This window comes from Anarhichas minor, unplaced genomic scaffold (assembly GCF_050575085.1).
Source record: "Anarhichas minor isolate MPS153535 unplaced genomic scaffold, ASM5057508v1 ptg000010l, whole genome shotgun sequence".
NCBI classification, from domain to species: domain Eukaryota; kingdom Metazoa; phylum Chordata; class Actinopteri; order Perciformes; family Anarhichadidae; genus Anarhichas; species Anarhichas minor.
In genome coordinates, this window is record NW_027466456.1 from 2,393,152 (window position 1) to 2,413,707 (window position 20,556).

General features: G+C 44.1%; 2 protein-coding genes across 3 annotated transcripts; one reads left to right on the plus strand and one right to left on the minus strand.

The window, feature by feature from the left end:
* Positions 1-114: 114 nt before the first annotated feature.
* pfas (phosphoribosylformylglycinamidine synthase) lies at positions 115-14,645 on the plus strand. Of its 2 annotated transcripts, XM_076087490.1 has the most exons (29): positions 115-300; positions 2,194-2,272; positions 2,377-2,499; positions 3,320-3,455; positions 4,033-4,138; positions 4,245-4,443; positions 6,048-6,153; positions 6,287-6,427; positions 6,511-6,635; positions 7,169-7,297; positions 7,387-7,524; positions 7,691-7,819; positions 7,919-7,992; positions 8,087-8,243; positions 8,318-8,379; positions 9,009-9,170; positions 9,256-9,489; positions 9,584-9,814; positions 10,282-10,462; positions 10,978-11,061; positions 11,441-11,596; positions 11,808-11,927; positions 12,013-12,158; positions 12,244-12,451; positions 12,703-12,788; positions 12,877-12,991; positions 13,078-13,221; positions 13,359-13,499; positions 14,008-14,645. In XM_076087490.1, exons 3-29 carry the CDS (start codon positions 2,379-2,381, stop codon positions 14,316-14,318), a joined length of 3,942 nt encoding a protein of 1,313 aa, XP_075943605.1. In that variant the 5' UTR covers positions 115-300; positions 2,194-2,272; positions 2,377-2,378; the 3' UTR covers positions 14,319-14,645. The 2 variants fall into 2 exon arrangements, with proteins under 2 accessions (XP_075943605.1, XP_075943604.1); XM_076087489.1 differs by lacking the exon at positions 2,194-2,272.
* On the minus strand, positions 14,361-19,394 carry LOC142946225 (E3 ubiquitin-protein ligase RNF170). The gene is made up of 6 exons (XM_076087288.1): positions 19,366-19,394; positions 18,566-18,677; positions 17,328-17,430; positions 16,491-16,564; positions 16,222-16,332; positions 14,361-15,424 (listed from the first exon to the last, which is right to left on the minus strand). The coding sequence occupies exons 1-6, from the start codon at positions 19,392-19,394 to the stop codon at positions 15,080-15,082; spliced, it is 774 nt and encodes a 257-aa protein (XP_075943403.1). The 3' UTR covers positions 14,361-15,079.
* Between the last annotated feature and the right edge of the window lie 1,162 nt (positions 19,395-20,556).

Here is a 20,556-nt window from a genome sequence, read left to right on the forward strand (position 1 = left end):
ACACTTGACGATTTGACAGTGGGACAGCCCTAAACCCTCACGGACTTCGCGGGAGCGCGCCTCAAAGTCCGTGAGTCCGTAAGGATTTGGCCAATAAGTCACAGAGGCTGCGCATGCGCACACAGTTGGAGCGTCTCCCACGTGTGTGTGGAGGTCTATCCTGTCAGTCTGCAGACCTGAACCATCCAGACCTCCACCAGTGAGTCCGTTCAGAAGAAGTTCCTCCAGGACTCCTCGAGGCGTCTCAGCTTCTTCTTCTTCATCTCTAAACGAAACACTCAACGGCTGAAGCTGCTGCAGGTACGTGAAGCTAACTTTCACTAGCGGTCTGCTAACTGTGGTAGCTTTTAGCCTCTTAGCTTAGTTAGCTAGAAGAAACAAAACATGGGACACAAGCTGATGTGCTGCACACAGTTTAATGTCATGTGTTCAACTCTTCTGTCTCTAGTTGGGCTTTTACATGTACAGTGTAATTCAAATATACAGCTTTCAATAACCACACAATACACAGTGTTGTACTGTAACTAAGTATATTAACTCAAGTACTGTACTTAAGCATTATTGTTGAGGTACTTGTACTTTACTTGAGTATTAACATTTCAGGCAACTTTACACTTCTCTACTACATCTCAGAGGCAAATATAAGTTTTACTGCACTTCATTTATCTTAACTATAGATTCCAGTTACTTTGCAGATTTACTAATGAATTATAATTATTATGGAAGTATTTAAAGTAATTAAAAGGATCTTTAAAATCCAATAAAGTATATTATTCTGAAATGAGCCATTCTACACAGTTTGTACTTTTCTTTTTGGTACTTCAAAGTATATTTTGATGCCAATACTTTTGTACTTTTATTTAAGTACGATTTGAGTTATTTCACTTTTACTGAAGTAATATATCTGAGTACTTCTTCCGCCACTACTAACACACAGAGACCAGTACTACTTAGTAAATTAAAGTACAATTAGCTGAAAATAGGAACAGTTTTGGTTTACTTCACCTTTGTTGTGAAATATTTTATATCTGGAATTCATTTTATTTATTTATTTGAATGTGTTCCAGAGTTGAAAGCCTTTCATGGAGGAAGCCGATTGTCCTAATTTAGATTAACAGTAAAGTATTTTACAGTTGTGCTGTTATTTACTCTTTTACTGTCTTGTCTTCGGATGAATCTGAGAGGAGACGAGTTGGGAAACTACTTTGAGAAAAGTAGCTGTTCTCCGTGTGGTTGAGGACGAACACAAAGCTGCTGACTGAGCAGCGTGTGACCTGCAACATGCACACAATCCATCAGCTAACTGTGTTTGAGTTTAACTCAGATACACGATCATCTTCATAATGAAAGAGGCATAAAGTCACAGGAGCCTCGTATGGCTTTTTTATTTCTGAGAGACTTTTATCAAAGTTTTTATCAAACAATTTAGTCTTTATTGCTTTTAGACTTATTAGTAAAAAAATACAACATCAAAACTTACAATTGCACAGAAGAGAATACAGTTTACAACCAGTAATGCAATATATAAAGTACTATTTGCTTATTAAACATGTTATAGAATAATTTAGATTATTAGATTAGATCTAGGTTATTATCATGATTTTTTTTTTTCACCTTTGAGTCAAAAGTATATAAACTGAGATTAGGTTGATCTACCATCAGACTACTGCAGAATTACCTCCACACATTCCCTTTATCTGAATAATAATCATCATAATCACACAAATACATTTATTTATAGAGCATCTAAAAGTGAAATAAAATACCAAAATGAATGATAAAATACATAAATCCCGGCAAAATAAAAAAAATAATAAACAAGAAATTAAAACCCAATAAAAGAATCGGACAACTCTGATAAAATCAGGTTATGACTTCTAATTAAAGTACGTGTTTAGAAGACACTGACTCAGACAGCCTTATTGAGGAGGTCGTTCCAAAGCCTCTGGTGCTTTAGTTTAAATCGTGGACTTCAGAAGACCTCTGCCCGAGGATCTAGAACTCCACAAAGGCTCATATGTGATTAAATAGCCTAAAATATCATTTGGAGCCTTAAAGGTAATCGGATGTTGGAATCAGTGCTAAAACAAACAGGGAGCCGGTGTACAGAGTATAAAACCTGTGTGACGTGATCGTACCTCCTGGTTCTGGAGGCCTGATGTCTGATCACTGGTTTGTCTTCTTCACCTGAAGCGATCTGGAGATAAAGGTCCGCCTCATTAATCACCAGCTTTGACTTCAGTGATCCATCACTTCAGAATATTTAGACGCGGTTAGTCAATGTCATCGCCTACAATTCATCATCTTTGACTTCCTGTGATGGATCTTTGTGGTCTCTGTTTTAAACTGTATTTATTCCTTCCGTCTCTCCGTCAGTCATGGCGGTAGTGAGGTTCTACAGTCACGAAGTGGTGAACGGGCGAGCCGTGCAGAGGGCCGCCAAGCTCCACCCCCAGCTGTCCATCGCCTCGGAGCTGTGCTACAACGTGGAGCTGACGGGTGAGTGTGAGACACCTCGTAGGTCTGTGGTGAAGACGCTGTGGCCCAATCGCAGTGTCCCCACCAAGTCATCTTGGCTTTTGCAACCAGTGAACAGAAGTGACCATACTAGGACTGAGGAGGAGTGACGTAGACGCCGTAAACAGCTCTGGTAGCGTCAGCGACCTGTCAATCACAAGGTAGCCCCGCCCTAAAGCATCCCCTGCTTTATGGTCTGTTTGACTCTAAATGGACCATCATTTACTAAATGAACATCATGCTGTATTGAAGAAGACTTGAAACTAGAGATTGAGACCATAAACTCATGTTTACAATGTTTACTGAGGTAATAAATCAAGAGAGAAGTAGAGTCATTTTCTCATAGACTTCTATACAACCAGAGGAGTCGCCCCCTGCTGGTCAGTAGAGAGAATGCAGGTTTTAAGACTTCCGCCTCCTGGTCCCCTCTAAAGCCTTGAACCCTGAACCCTCAGGGGCTTAACTGACATCACCTGTTAAAAGGTTGCGTGTGAGAGGCTGCGAGGGCTCGAAATGGTAGAAATACAAATGGGACAACACTTTGCATGTTCTGTACAATTCTGGGTATTTATTTTATACTTTTTACTCACTTATTTGAACGTTTTCCAGGCTCTTGCCTCACGAGATGAGACTTAAATGTCAAATTATCTATTTACTCCCCCTGGTAACCACATGTTTAATGTCAAATTGCTATGAATTGTGGGTAATTCCCTCAGGCAAAGTCTTCAGAAATGTGGACTCACGGAAAGTGTTCAAAAAGGGGGAAAAAAAGCCCAATGTCCTCGTTGTTTTTCTGCTGCAGGCTGTGACAGTCTCGGTGCCGAGCAGACGGAGGTTCTCCTCTGGTTGTTCCGTCCTCCCCTGCAGGCCGAGCCGCTGTCTGACAAACCAAACCTCACTGAGGGCGGCGAGGAGAAACTGGTGGAGATTGGACCCAGGTACTCGCACAGTCTGATAAATGAGCTCTATTACGCGCTGAGGCTCTGCTTTTGTACTGCAGCTAAGCGTGGTTCAGTGAGGCCGGGGCGTGGTGTGAGCGCCAGAAAGTGACGTAATCACAGACTGTGAATGTTTGTAACCAGGCGATCAGCGCTCTTCAGACATGACGTAGATGCTTTAGAAACTTAAAAATCTACATTTGAGTTAATATTTTGCAGCCAAATCGAATCAATTTACAAGATATTCAACCTTCATTTCTTCATAATGCGTTTGATACTCGACTTCTTCCTTCATAGGGTTTATATAACGGCAATGAAGTAGTCCACAAATATGAGATATGATGTTACTGTTGAGGTTGGTTTATGGCGTTTTGCCGGTTATACTCGTTGTCTTTAATTCTTCGCAGTTAAGTCGTTTTGGAGAAAAGTCCTTTTGTGCGAGTATAGACAGCTGCTCACTTATGGCAAAAATCATAATCACGATTATTAAACACGATCACTCATCGACTTTGTAAACATCAGACATTTAGAAAGAAAATGTCTTTTAAACTCTAATTTTTGTTGTTTGTCTCTTCAGGTTGAACTTCTCCACCGCCTGGTCCACCAACACCGTGTCCATCTGCCAGAGTGCCGGCCTCTCTAACGTCACGCGGGTCGAGCTGTCTCGCAGGTTCCTAATCAAGGTGTGTTCAAACAAAGACGACTCATCTTCTAAAGTACTGATTCAGGATTGTGTTTTTCACTTCATGTCGCTCAGTCTGATGAGGTCCGTCTCTCTTCACCCTTCAGCCAAAGACTGGAGAGAGCGTGAAGGAGCTCAATGGAGACATAGAGAGGCTGATTGAGTGTCTGTACGACAGCATGACCGAATGCATCTATCCACATCCCATCACCTCCTTCAGCGTGGAAACCAAACCGCAGCCGGTGTTTGAGGTGGACGTCCTGGGGACGGGTCGGGCAGCTTTGGAGACGGCAAACGAGGACCTGGGTGAGCCTCTCTCGACAGTTGGTCTCCTCTTCATCTTGTGTAACTCAGACCGAGTCTCCTCTTGATTGACTGAACCTTCCTCTCTCCTCTCTGTCCCTGTGCCTCAGTCCACCGTGTTATCTGATGGAGGTAATAATGTCACATGATGCGTGACTTTATTACTTGGCTGGTTGAAGTCACAGGACAGCAGTGCTGCTGCTGATTATGTTGCACGTGCATGAATGTTTTCAGTGTGTCTGATGTGATGTGGAAGCTAATGAAACACAAACGGCTCCATTTGATGAAGGATGTAGACGCTGGAGACGTGAACCTGACTGGTTCAGATATCATGTTTCCAGCTGACTCTTTTCTAAAGAGACAATAAGTAAAAATATCTGAATTTGCTGCTGAGTTTTGGGTCAACAGTGTAATCATAACTCAAAACGACCGTTTTACTTTCTACTACCTCTCACTGCGACGTGTTCTGATTGTGAATTAATCCTGAATACATGGCTGCGTCTGTAGTTGTCTACATAATGTTAGAAGATGGTGAAACATGTCAATCACAGTTTCTTGGAGCCCAGTGAGACGTTTTCAAATGATCATAAAAGACAACTTTGGTATTTGTTAACCTGGACAGTGACACCATGTTCCTCATGTTCTTTGTGACAAAATGTAGATTTTGATACAAATACTTTGCTGCTTTTATTCAAGTAAGAAAGCTAAAAATAAAAGATCTGAGTAAAGATGTTAAGGGGTAACTTTGGTATTTTCTCATGTTTCTGTGTCTGAGAGACTAACGAGGACAACAATTATATAACTTTATATCCAGTATTGAGAGACGACTGCAGACACTAAACGGGCATTAACGTCAATCACCGTCAATGTACGTCCACTAAAGGCGTTTGTTTCTGCTGACAGACTCAGATTATTATAAGTGTCTGACAACATTCTGGGAAGAACCCGACAGAGATATAAAAACGTCTTTCCTTTACCGTTAGCTTGATCCGTTTGTTATCGTGTCTAACAAAGTCTCACTCCGTTCACGCACTGCTGATTCACTGCTGCCCAGCTTCATTAATATTCTCAAGCTGCTCAACCAGATGAGGATAATTTCAGTGCACACTTTGTCGTCTCTGTCGTGCTCAACCGGTGAGGTGAGGATGTAATTAAAAAGAGCCTATCTTGGATTTTCTCATTATTTCCCCCTCAAGGGTTGGTTTCACTATTTAGTTTCCCCAGTGGAGTTAAACGTGGAGTTTAATATAAGGGACGCAAATTAATTTAGGTGACACGCCATCATCTTAAAGCAGTGAATGTTAAAGTAATTATCCTTTATAATGAACTGTCTCTGTGAGGGTGAAATAATGCAATCTTAGGATACTGTGTGATGCTTATAACCAGAACATCCTCTGTGCATGTGAATGTGTTTCAGGTTTGATTCATTTTGCATCTTGTGTTAAATCAGTGCAAACTTCTTTGTAAGTTCATGTTTGTGGTGCTTTTTAAAAAATATCAAATTCTACAGACGAAGACGTTCACATGAAATGTTTTTCCATCTTTGGTGGCGTTTGCTTTCTGGCAGCAGAATCTCATAATGTGTGTTGTTGTTGTTGTTGTTGCAGGTCTGGCCTTTGACTCCTGGGATCTGGACTACTACACATCGATGTTCCAGAGGGTTGAAAGGAACCCCACCAGTGTGGAGTGTTTCGACCTGGCCCAATCCAACAGGTGGGGACTGTCTGCAACAAAGAGATTAGCGGGAGCGCTTTGTGTTGAGCTCTGTAGCTTTAAAAGAAAATGTTATTCCTGAGTTTTTTTATTTATTATTCTCCGGTCTTTTCTTTGTGCCCCGGTGTCGCAGCGAGCACAGCCGTCACTGGTTCTTCCGGGGGCGGATGGAGATTGACGGGCAGCAGCAGAACGAGACTCTTTTCAGTCTCATAATGGACACCCAGCGGCACAGCAACCCGAACAACGTCATCAAGTTCTGCGACAACAGCAGGTAGGAGTGACGCGCGCGCGTCACTGTGTGTGTTTCTGTTCACACTGACTCAATTTGAAATGTGTGTGTGTGTGTGTTTCCAGTGGTATCAGAGGCATGAAGCTGGAGTGTGTTTACCCAAAAGATCCATCCAGAGCCAGTCCTTATGAGACACGGCACTCTCTAAGACACGTCATCTTCACCGCAGAGACGCACAACTTCCCGACAGGTCAGGACGCACAAAACATTGTGTTTAGATGCAACTTAAAGGAACACTTCAACCCCAAAATAATCAATGTTATATCAGTTACTCACTCAGTGTTGCTTTGAATTCTTGAAGAAAACGTTTTTCTCGCACGCCTTCACAGAGAACAGAGAACCAGAAAATGGATAAAAGTCTTGATGAATTGAAGTAAATGGTTGCTGTGTTTAACAACAGTAAAACTACATCAAAACATGTGTTTACAGACTCTCACACAACTCTTGCAGTATAATACAAGTCTCATTTAGGAGTAGTTTCCTCAGAAGTGTGTTAAACCGCTTGTGGTGATTACAGTGATGAACCGCTTATATGGATCTAACAGTTTGGTGTAGAATCATTCCAATACAAATGCCGTATGAATAATTCTCTTAGAGTAATCAAGTAGTCCGCCGACAGTTTTCATTTTGGGTCTTTTCATAGAAGACAACATATTGGAAAACATTTTAAAACTAGGCTAATGTTTATTCACTTTTTCCTAATCCAACCCGTCTGACTCGTAGGCGTAGCTCCGTTCAGCGGCGCCACCACGGGCACAGGAGGTCGTATCAGAGACGTCCAGAGTGCCGGACAGGGAGGCCACGTCATCGCCGGCACCGCCGGATACTGCTTCGGCAACCTGCACATACCAGGTCTGTGAAACGTCGAGCTTCCCTTTCTTCTCTTGAAATGTTCGATGGTTCGTAATACGTATGTTGTTTCTCGCTGTCCGTCACCGCAGGGTACGATCTCCCCTGGGAGTCTGAGGGAGAGGGCTGGGAGTATCCCTCCAGCTTCGCCCCGCCGCTGCAGGTGGCCGTTGAGGCCAGCGATGGAGCCTCGGACTACGGCAACAAGTTTGGAGAACCTGTCCTGTCGGGTAGGAGCCCCACTGAAGCGTGCCTCGGTTTTCTTCCAACAGTTCATTCTTTATTTATCTGTTAAATGATCTGTTTTCATTTGTTGTAATTGATTTTCTGTCGGTCTACCGACAGATTGATCGATGTTGAATTGTTTCATCTTTTCTTTTGATTCCCTCCTCCTAGGTTTTGCTCGTTCTTTCGGCATGCGGCTGGCTAACGGAGAGCGGCGAGAGTGGATCAAGCCGATCATGTTCAGCGGTGGTCTCGGTTCTATCGAAGATACGCATGTAAAGAAAGAAGAGGCAGAGACGGGTAATGCTTCAGCTCCAGCGTGTTTAATCAATGCAGAGGCTATATTTACACACACTCATCGATTAATGACTCGCGGTGTCCCTCTGCTCGTCCGATCAGGAATGGAGGTGGTGAAGATCGGAGGGCCCGTGTACAGAATCGGCGTGGGAGGAGGAGCGGCCTCCTCTGTACAAGTACGGTCGCCAACAGTAAATCACACGGCAGCGACCTCACCTGGTGCAGATTTTTTTATTTTTTTTATTTTTTTAAATACATTGTGGCTTGCAGGTCCAGGGGGACAACTCCAGCGCCAGGGATCTGGGTGCGGTGCAGAGGGGAGACGCTGAGATGGAGCAGAAGATGAACCGAGCTCTCAGGGCGTGTCTGGAAAGAAGCGGCGGGAACCCGATCTGCAGTATACACGATCAGGGGGCGGGAGGAAATGGTACGAAACATCTGCTTTTCTTTCTCAGGATTTCTGTGATGAGACGAAAGTTAACATCACGTTATCACCTTCAGGTAATGTGCTTAAGGAGCTCAGTGAGCCAGCGGGAGCCAAAATCTACTGCAGCAGATTCAAGGTAATCAGCACAGGAACCAGAGCCGCCCTCTCTGTCGAGTATTTTTAATAACCGGTTTTATTGGTCTCAGTCGTCTAAGATCTCATTTTTTAATGCTTTTTTTTTCATGTCGAAGAAGAAGTAAAAAGCTAACGTTGGGCTATAAACAAACTGCAGCACGGTCACGTGACTTCACGTCACCTACACTAAGCTAAAGGAGTCCCAGTGATGACGTTCGGGTTAGAAGAGAGACTGAACAACTCGTTTCAAATCCTTTCAGCTTCTGTTAGCCACACACTCGGGCATCTAACCAAAAACCCATCCATGAAACACGTTGACCTCGAGACAAGGGAACCGTGGGAGCAGACATCCTACAGTGCTACAATGCTACCAGTAGCATAGGCATCCACTCATGTTCATACGGCAATAACATGTCTTTTCCTTGGGTGAAGAATGACAACAAAGTTTATTTAACCTGGTGAAAACACAACCATAGTTGACAGATATTTAAAAAATGGTGAACCTCTCCCCTAACCCCCGAACACATGTTAGGCACAGAAAGTTTCATTGCTCTTAAGTCCTGCACATTCGGCCATTTATTTTATATATATATATATATATACATATGTTGTTTTCTTCTTCTCTTATAGAAAGGTGACCCCACACTGAGTGTGCTGGAGCTGTGGGGGGCAGAGTATCAGGAGAGCAACGCCCTGCTGCTCCGTCCGTCGGACAGGGACTTCCTGGAGAGGGTGTGTCAGAGGGAGAAGTGTCCTGTTGACTTCGTGGGAAACATCACTGGAGACGGGAAGGCACGTTCAGCCTGGATCAAGTCAATAAATGTGAATTAATTATACTGATCAATCAGTATTTATTTTAATCTCATTTCTCCCTCAGATTGTGCTGGTGGATGACGAGGGAGGCAGTGATCGGGCAGACGGGGCCCGCTGTCCTGTGGACCTGCAGCTGGAGTGGGTCCTGGGCAAGATGCCACAGAAGGAGTTTAAGATGGAGCGTCTGGCACCGACTCTTCAGCCTCTGTCTCTTCCTGCCGGGCTCAAAGTCAAAGACGCTCTGGACAGAGTTCTGCGTTTGCCTGCTGTGGCGTCCAAACGCTATCTCACCAACAAGGTGTGCCTCTCACCCCTGTCTCACATCGTCTTTGTCTTTTTATGAGTACGTCTGTGCAGACTCTGTGTCTTCGCCCCCCCCTCCCCCCTCTCAGGTGGACCGGTCTGTGACGGGGCTAGTTGCCCAGCAACAATGCGTCGGCCCTCTTCACACCCCATTGGCCGACGTGGCTGTCGTCGCCCTGTCGCCGTTCAGCCTAGAGGGAGCAGCCACGGCCATCGGCGAGCAGCCAATTAAAGGCCTGGTGTGTCCTGCAGCCGGGGCTCGCATGGCTGTCGGAGAGGCTCTGACCAATTTGGTGTTTGCCAGAGTCACAGCTCTGAAGGTGAGCGGAGAATCACAGATACAACGGATCACAATAGTCCTTTTACAATGGATAGAGCGCACTGTCTACCTAATGAAATAACAACGATCTTCAGGTTACATTCGGTTCAGATTACACACGATTTGTATGAAAAGGGGAGACACTGCTTGTGAATAGGGTCGAAATTTTAACTAATGGATATCACCGTGAAACTGACCCAGTTGATTACCTACAATGTTATGAAATGTCATGTTTAAATATGCAAATGAGGCATTCTTTAATGCTGACTTTTGGTGAATTTAGGATAAATCTACAGATGTAAATAGACGGAGTAGTAAAATAAAAACCTAAATGTGTATTTTGGATGTTTTCTTACTCACTAGTCTGAAAGAACATGTAATGGGAGCAGAATAATGTTTTTGTCCGTCGTGTCTCACCTTAAAATAATTGTCCAGGATTTCGGTAACTCTCTCGGTCGTGTGTTTCAGGATGTGAAGTGTAGTGGAAACTGGATGTGGGCCGCCAAGCTGATCGGTGAGGGGGCCCGTCTGTGGGACGCCTGCAAAGCCATGTGTGAGGTCATGGGTCAGCTGGGCGTGGCCGTCGACGGGGGCAAGGACTCTCTGAGTATGGCCGCCAGAGTGGGGAAAGAGACGGTCAAGGCTCCGGGTACGCTCACTAAATACGTTTCTATGCAGGCTAATATTCCACTATGTCATGTAAACGGCATACTCTGTTTGGATATTCTGAATATAATCAGGTTTTAGGACACACGGCCTCTTGCCAGGTTATGACCAGCTCTGTGCGTCATAAACTAGCAGCAGTTTGCAGGGATGCATGCATTATGAAGGACTTGGATATCATCAGGATGTGCACACATATTGCAAAGATGACCTCTTTACAGAAGTTGGCTGAAGGAATGAAAGAGGGAGGTTATACAATGCCCTGCTGGATGCATTAATCTATAAGTATGCACAAGTGAATGTAAATGGGAATATTAGCGGTATATATTTATTTCATTAGCCATGTAAACAGCTTAGAAGGAATGTTGTCTCTTTCGGAATAAGAGCAATAACCGTAATATTTTGTGCATGTAAAAGGCGTCGCTGTTTGTATTTGTGTGTCTGTCTGTAGTCGTGTGTTTGTGAGTATCTCCGTTTAACTTCCTGCCTCTTGTGTCTCAGGTGCTCTGGTTATTTCTGCGTATGCCGTTTGTCCCGACATCACAGCCACGGTGACGCCCGACCTGGAGGATCCAGATGGAAAAGGTATTTCACACTTGAGGGAGATGTGCCATAACATTGTTCAATAATGTGATGACGATATGACTTGCGATAAATAAACACATATTTTGTGCATTTTAGCTTTACGTGTCCTATGCTCAGCCTGCTCGTCTTTAAATTCAGAACCGGATTAGAAGTGATTATTCTGAAATAACTTTTTGAGCTCTGTGTGGTACCTCACCCTGTAGTCTATCTTCATAAAAGCCGCAGAATTGTTGGGTATGCAGATTGCGTTGTTACTGTTATTTCCTCATCTCACCCAGACAGCAGACATCTTTCTCTCTTTATAAAATACACAAAGAAACGCAGATTCCACACCCGCTCCTCCGTAACAGCCTCTGACCCTTTTGTCCTCCGTCTGCAGGCGTGTTGCTGTGGGTTCCTCTCAGCCCAGGCCGCCATCGTCTGGGAGGCTCGGCCCTGGCTCAGTGCTTCAGCCAGCTGGGAGACTGCTCTCCTGACCTGGAGCAGCCGCAAGTGTTTACCGCCTGCTTCAACACCACACAGGAACTCGTACACGGTGAGCTCGCTCACGCAGGCACAGAGGAGAGAAAACAGCTGAGCTTTGTTTACTGTGATTCAGTCTGTGAGCTAATCTTTCTTTAGCTTTCTCTAATCGTAAGGCCACAGCTTTGTGCTGTGATACACAGCCACCTGGTGGTTTTATTGTGTATTTTCTTTACTATCATATTTGTATTTATTTAGCCAGGATATTATTTCTCTTCCTCCAGATCGTCTTCTGACCGCAGGACACGACGTCAGCGATGGCGGCCTCATTTCCTGCCTGCTAGAGATGGCGTTTGCGGGGAACCGTGGGATTGATGTTGAGTTGTCATCACAAGGAGCTGGAGGTCAGTGAGCTGATGCGTTTCACACTCACAGGGTGCTAACTGTGTAGCTGTAACCATGAACTCATGCAGTGTTTCTGCTGCACAGTCCTGGAGCTGTTGTTCAGCGAGGAGCTGGGTTTGGTTCTGGAGGTTTCACAGCTCGATGTAGAGACGGTGTGTCAGAGATACGGCGACGCCGGCGTGCTCTGTCATCGCGTCGGCAGAACCTGCGGCTTTGGACCGGAGGCTGTGGTGAGACATCGACCTTCAGCACACGCATGTCAGCGCTTATCATCTCATCTGTGGTGACCGTTCGTTCCCCTCACTCGTCTTTCAGGTCAGCGTTCGTGTGGACGGACGGGAGGTTCTGAGGGAGCCGCTGCCCGACCTCAGAGCATCATGGGAGGCCACCAGTTTCCAGCTGGAGCGCCTCCAGGCCAATGAGACGTGTGTTAAACAGGAAGAGGAGGGGCTTGCCAAGAGGACGCAGCCCTACTTCAAACTGACCTTTGACCCCTCTGAACTGCCCACCATCAGCCAGCTCAGTAAGACCAAAGCGGAGTGGTACCTTTTACAACGATTTAGTGTATTCAGACGTATTTCAAGTACTCCAACTATTCTTTTGATTACTACATTAATCATTCGTTCTATAATATGTTAGAAATAATGATATATGGCCGTTCATAATTGGCCAGAATACAAACCAGATACAATTTTAAAGTCCTCATCTTTGAGTTGTAACCACTGAGTGCTTGATGCTTAACATCGTTCTCTCTGATGTGTGTTGTTCTTTCAGGACAGCCTCGTGTAGCCGTGATCAGGGAGGAGGGCAGTAACGGAGACCGAGAGATGTCTGCGTCTCTGCACATGGCGGGCTTTGAGGTAACTATTTAGATCTTTATTAACTGGACATATGTTGCTCTGAGCTGTGCAGCTGGTGTGTGTGACTCCTGTCTTTGTCTTTGTGTAGGTGTGGGACGTCAACATGCAGGACCTGTGCTCTGGCTCCATAACTCTGGAGTCCTTCAAAGCAGTCGTGTTCGTTGGTGGATTCAGCTACGCAGACGTCCTGGGATCAGCTAAAGGCAAATACACACCCATACGTACACTCACACAATCATAGACCACTTTGTTACACACATTATTTAACTCCTTTCATCCTTCGTGATAGGCTGGGCTGCTACTGTTGCATATAACCCCAAGGCCAAGGCTGAGTTTGATCGATTCCGGCGGCGGGACGACACGCTGAGTCTGGGAGTGTGTAATGGCTGCCAGCTGCTCGCTCTGCTGGGCTGGGTGGGAGAGGAAGGAGCAGGTAAGAGGAAAACTAATACTGCAGCAGTGAGCGGAGACGATGCAACAGCTATACGTGAAGAAATGAACATTATCGTCAGAGAGGTTGCTGATTTTTAAAATGCTTTCTAATTCTTTCCAATTCCCTCCCCCCCCCAGAGACTGAAGTGGTGCTGACTCATAATAAGTCCGGCAGGTTTGAGTCCCGGTTCGTCAGCGTTGGGATCCAGGAGTCCCCGTCCGTCTGGCTCAGAGGCATGGAGGGCTCCGCTCTGGGAGTCTGGGTCGCACATGGAGAAGGTGCAGTACTGTCAAGTCCATCATGTGGTCGTCCTTAACTTGTCACAAGAGCTGAACAGTTGCTTGTTGTCCTCTGTTCTCAGTTTTGATAATAACATCAAGCTCTGACGGACTCATGAGTGGCTAGTTTAATTATGTTTTTGGCGAGATTGCATGAAGTTTCTTCGAGCCAGTTGCCTCCATAAATCTCAGCTTGTTTTTGAGTTTAAATTAAGTGTGTTCTACGACGCCTTACAGTTTTACTTTTACTACATACTGCAGCTGCCCTTACAAAGTACGTACTGTTGCATGCAGTATGCATTCAATTGAGACATACTACTTCCTCCTAACGCTGCACAATGAACGTTGACCCTCTTGCTGTGCAGAGGATTGTGGGTCAGAAATGCGACCGGAGGCGGTAGAACATGCTGTTATTTTTGAGATACTTTGTATTGGAACATACTGAATATGTGTGTGTTATACTAAATATAACGCACCCCCCCCCCCCCCCCCCCCCCCCCCCCCACAGGTCTGATGCAGTTCCGTAGCTCCCTGTCCCAGGACCAGATTATCTCTGGCGGGCTCGCCCCCGTCCGTTACCTTGATGACCAGGGTCGTCCCACTGAAGAGTACCCTCTGAACCCTAACGGCTCCCCGCAGGGAGTAGCGGGGCTCTGCTCCAGGGACGGGCGACACCTGGCCATGATGCCCCACCCGGAGCGCTGCACCCTGGGCTGGCAGTGGCCCTGGGCCCCGAGGGCCTTCAGACCGTCCCTCACACCTTCCCCGTGGTTACGCATGTTCAAGAACGCCGCTGCTTGGTGCAGCAACACAGAGTGATGATACTCTGGCAGCAGCAGAAATGTAAACAAAGTCATAGTATTATCTTTTTGGGGTTGTGGAGGGTCAACTGAACATAAGGCCTGTTCGCATTACTCAGTCGTGTAATGCACTTTTTTACTCACTGTGGTACTTTGTCTGTTTGTGTTGTTAATGATGCCTGCTGTAATACTTAATGACTTAGAGACAACTGAGGTTTCTTGTTGACTTTGTACACATTTATTTTTTTTTTTATTTTTTTTTTTTTTTACAAATTGGTACGAAACATATAAGGTCCGCTGACATTATCAGTGTTACTCTAAATAAATACATAATAAAACAGCAGAAGCATGTGTAGTGTGCCATATGATTTTAAAGAAATGCCATTTAAGTCAATAAATATTTTACACAAAAACATATGTCAAGTATTTACATAGTACTATTATAGTACTGACATGACAGCTTGTCTTCAGCTTGCTGCCCAGTTGGAGGAGTAAAAATGACACTAAACAGTTTTTGGGGGTAAAAAATAAAGGATGAAATTGCGACTTCCTCCCAAACAAACACTCCAGGCCTCAGGAACTTACAGAATAAGAATTTGTAACCACAGCTGAACCAGCACACTGATATTGCATTTTAGATAACACTCTTACATAGCCCCTGTAAACCCTTGACAAACAGGCCTGGACTGTGCTGTAGTCAATATTATTGTATCCACTAATCCAACTAGCTACAGCCAGAAGTAAGAAAACCAATAGAAGTCTTTATCAAACAGCATCTGTCTACAGTGAACTCCCTATCACTCTTTCTGAGGTCGTAGCATTCGCAGAGCGTCCTCGTCTCTCTGGCGCCATTTGCTGGTTGATGTTGATAACGCAGATGAGGAGCAGGATGACCACCACCAGGTCATCCAGGACCCCCAGCAGTCCGTGCAGGGAAGGGTCTGTTCCCAGGGGATTTGCTGATGAGGAGGCGAGTTCCTGAGGAGTGGAGGAGATGGACACCACGGTCCCCACGCAGCACAGGGCCACCCTGAAGAAAAACAACCACACGAGTCCTCCGATGGCGCCCAGGCTTCGGGCCAGTAGCTGCAGGAGAAGGGGAGCGTCGCTCAGGTAGTCCGTCACCTGGAGGGTGTGAAGAAGAGAAGGTGGGTCAGATCAAATGGTCCTAGATATGAGCATTCAAACATGACATATGGTGGTACATGTTAATATTAAAAGAGGTAGGAAGAATCTGATTTTTGCAGCACATATAGACTCAAGATTTCCTTTTATAAGTTTCTGTACTTTTAGATTTTGTCTCCTTAAAAGTGAGAAGTGTACTGTACAATATATAACAAGACAACAAACAGTTTTAAAAAGTCATATTTTAGGGTTTGGTCTTGTAAACATTTGATATTTTTACAGACAAAAAGAAGACTTGCTGTAGGACATGCACGGGTACGTTTTAGCAATAATATGGATTGCCTATAATAAAAATAATAAAACAATGTGTGGAAATGCATCTGTTTAAACTCAAAATTCAGCTGTTATACTTCAACTCTGCCTTTTATCAAACAGACCCATCATTTCATCATAAGAGCATGTGATGGAAGGAGATCCATGTGGGAAATCAGTCGTGCACGTATTTCAAAGGAAAGGTAACACTCATCCTAAGTAGGGCAGCTAGGTGTGTCAATGCGAGCTGCGTTAACCAGACACCTCCATTGTCTGGAGTTACTGGTTGTATAGGACCATAAATCCTTACGGTTCCTATTACCAAACCTACTATCAGAGGGAACGGTGGAGGATTTCTCACCAGGCTGTAATAGAGAGTTTCATCACCTGATACAGACGCAGGTAAAGGGTGGAGAATAGGGGAAAACTACTGTGGAAAGACTTTAAGACCAGTTTCTAAGAAGGTTAGATAAAGTATTACTGACCCTTCGCGGGGCTCCAGAATAACGCTTGTTGTAGTCTGTGATTTCCCCGAGAACTTCCTTTGACTGACGGTCCGATCGAGTCTCGTTGAACAGGTTACACAGCACACTGACCTGGAAAATCAGAAACATTTTATTCCATGTTTCACGCTCATTCTGACCTGACTGTGTGGAGACAGTCGGATGACTTACGACTAAAACGTTGACTCAAATTAAAACTGATCTACCGACTAAATGTGGACTGTGTTTTCATGGGACCATGCAGACTTTACCTTCTGTCTGCAGAGAGGACAGCTGATTGCATCCAACCAGGACCCATGTCTCCAATAGGCGATCAGACAGGGACCTGCAGAATCAAACACATACACCAACACTATTTTATCTACTGTAACATTCAACAGTTTGTACCATAATGCACTGCTTCTGAACCAGTAAGGGGGCTTCACAAGGGATCCTTGATTTTAAAGGGTGTTAAACTACTTTTTCTAAAATATCTATTTGTCCTTTATGCCAGGATTTCATTCATTCCTAAGAAGAAAACTAAGTGACATAATTTTTTTTAAGTACTGATTATTATTTAAGACAAACACAAGCTGTTCACAGAGCCTTAATTTCCTCTCTGGTAAACATTGCATTAGAAAAATCTGCAGTTAAAACAACCACAGAGCTAATAGAACAATGGCAAAGCATCAGGGAGGTGAAAACACTGAATTAGTCAAAAAAATATGACTGAAAAATCCAGAATCCAGACAGAGACTTTGAGGAAACCTCATAATCTGCTTAAAATTCACCCAAATTGCTCGTTTGACACAAACTTCCTGCAGTTGCACATTCAGTATTTGGGTTAATTGTACATTTTCATTAGTTGTTCTCTACTTCTGTGAATTTGAACTCAAAGGTTTGAATTTCATCTGAGGTTTAGCTCTCTGAATCTGTGAAACCAGACTCCTCTCAGGAGAATGATTTGAGTAAAGCTGTCAGGTGAGAGGCACAGCTGGAAAACTATTGAGAGCCGATCAGACAGAACCTTCCAGGCTCGAAACACACTGATGCTACGCCGATCAGCCAATGAAGGAACAACGATATAAACACATTAATGAATCTCGTACCACAGAACAAATGGCCGCAGTTGGTCCGGACTGGGAAGCTGGCCGTCTGCAAGCAGACTGGACAACAGTCTCGGTTTACGGAGGAACCCGGCTGTGTGGCTTCCTAAAGAGATGAGAGGAAAAGAGAAGGATACAGAGTCAAAAGGGACAAGAGGTGGAAAACAGGAAGAAGGAAATAGGAAAAATGTAAAAGGAAGGAGGAAGAAGGAAATATGAAGCAGAACCTTATGGACAAATTTAGTGTTCCTGATATTGTGTTCGAGATCATTTCAAACAATTATAAAAGCTACACAATACAATGTGATTATGTTAAGGTCTGGGATTCGACATGTACACAGTGAGCTTATTAGAGTTGAAACAGACAGATCTGCACACAAAGTTAGGAGGATTTTAACGTTTCGAGCACCAGGCTCTTGCTCAGACTTCTAAAAAAACACACTGCCTTTTGTTGCATCTCTTATTTGGTGTAGCTTTTTTCCCTTTAACAACTTATTACAAAAGTAAATAGACAGAGGAGCCTCTAATTGGTAGAGTATGCGACGGCTAATGAGTGTGAGTCCTTGGATGATGATCTGAAATATGCATTTATGTATATTTAATACATATATATGTCTTTCCTTATTACGTTTTGACTGATAATTTGCAAGAGCAAATGGTTCTGTATACCATGTGTGCTTGTTATATATATTTTGTTTACATGAGGCCTTTATGAAGTACTAAGTAGAGCACATGTTTTGAATACCATAATCTCAATATATATAATGATTTTTCTTATTACTATTTGATGTGGACTATTTGCAACAGGTGTGGTTTGTCACATATGCTGGTCTACACATTCAGATGGGGACTCTCTGTCTGAGGACGAGTCTGGAGCTTGAAATGTTACACAGCATTGAAACCCTGCTAACGAGCTACGGTGAGCAGATCTGTCCTGCTCGATACTTCTTTTTTCCAGCACCCGCCCCATTTGGCACAGGTTTCTTTTTTATATTGTTGTATTGCCTCTTAACAGTGAGCTCATTGTCATTTGTCAGGCAGCAACTCTCTCCACCAGCCTGTGACCCTTATAATAAAAGCAATAACAATCATCACACAGGAGTGCCTTCCAGTAATAACATTCTCTACTGCCTGTGTGCTTGTCCTGTTTTCACTGTTCATTGAAGATCTCAGAAAAATTTTGGGAAATAACAGAAATGACTGAAGAAGCTGCAGCTGCTTACTGAGTGTGAAACTCTCACCTCGTGGCGGCTCGTTGACGTCGACGCTGTCTGCTCGGATGTGCACACCGGAGATCTGGGTGACCCGAGGTGGCCTTGACCTGCTGGAGCTCCAGAGGGGAGACGGTCCGGCCTGCAGCGTGACACCACACGGGCGACAATGATAACACAGCGTGTGAGGAGATGCTGACACTAAACTAACTGTTTGTGAGATAAGGTTGATTGAGCTCAGCTCTTTTTCTAATTGTGGCTGACAGATGCTGAGGCTCTGACTGCAGCGGTTTGACAGATTAGATGCTGTGTTGAAGTCCTTTTACCCGAACGCTTTGAACGCTGCAGTCATTCAAGATCAATATGTTGGATGGAAAATAGTGAAATGATGTAAATAGTCAAATACAATCAGGCTTTCATCAGGTATCTTAAACAACTTCAGCGTCAAAATCTGGCTTTTATCAGCAGATTATATTTACAGTGATCACAGTTATCAGTTTATGAAACTAGGCCGGTCATCGAAACAGATGAACAGGTCATTAACAAATCATTCATATTTCACATGATGAAACATGTTGTTGTTGTTGTTTGCTCTGGTTGAACTTCACTTTTGTGCAGCTCTTAAATGCAGTGATGAAAGGAATAAATGAACATTTCTCACTGTTTCTAGTCTGAATTACAGATCAGATGGAGCGAGCTGACATCATCCCTCAACCCCAAAACCTAAATCATCTTACGAGTACAATTGCAGCACAAAACCTCACTTGTGTTCTCAGAAAACAAACACAAACCCATCAATGCTGCCAAACGTGCAGCAAGGCGAGACTCACCTGGACCGAGAGCTGTGGTACGGCCGCATAGCTGAGCCAGAAGCAGGTATCCACTGTCTCCTAGAAGGAAGTGAAGTTCTGCCTCACGTAGAGGGAAGTGAAGTGTTGCCTCAGGTAGTCACTGTCTCCTAGAAGGAAGTGAAGTGCTGCCTCACAGCATCACTGTTCAAAATAAATTGGAGTGGCCTGTTAATGATCAACAACACTCCAACATCAGCTGGTCTCTGATTCTATGCTTTAAACGAGCAGTAATGCAGTCAGATCAATAAAGCGGTGGCGGTGCTTCTCTTACGAAATGTTAGACTTTGAGGGTTAAAAGTATCAGAATCATTTCATCTAAAAACGCCCACCTCCTTTTGGGGGGGGGGGGGGGGGGGGCACATGACCTACCGGCAGATGAAAGCCACGCTGTGTTTAAGTAGGTTAGATCTGACCTTGCCAATCATTTACCCAAAGTTTACTCTGCTAACAGCCCCGCTTTGTATAATTCCACTCTTACCATAAAGCGTTGGTTGTGACATTAACACCGTACTACACCGTAGGGTCACGGAGAGACACCTCAGCCTCTCGTAGAACCACTGTAGTATGAAGGCACATCTCTCAACTACTAATGCATTCTGTTGTCATTCAAATAATGTAAAAGTTTTGTCCAAATGACTCAAGATGATGCAATAAAACTACCAAAATGAATTTGCTGAGGGGAGGGGAGACACCGCATGTCAATGGAGTAAAAAGTTCAACTAATAGATATCAGCATGAAACCTGTTACTGACATTAAAACAAGTAAGTTTTGTATTACAAGTTTTCTGAAATGTTATGTTCAAATATGCAAATGAGGCACTACATTATCAAATATGTGCCAGTTTGAATACCTACTCAGACCATAAATCTGAACATTAATTTTGTTGACATATTAGAGTCAAAGGTTTTTACGGAGGGGATTTAGGATGTCTCTTTGTATCGCTCCATAAATCAGACAATACTGTCAACAGCCATTAAGAAATACATTTTCTCCATGTTTTTAGTAATAAAATGTATAAATCAGGCTCTGAATGATATATGAACAAAGCTCTCCGTCAAAACCTTCAGAATATAGAGAGGAAGGAAAGTGTTGGTGTATGTAAGAGCTACTGAAGTGGAGATTTCAAGAAAAGGGCCTTTGAAGATATATTGAAGACACTTCAGGTGAAT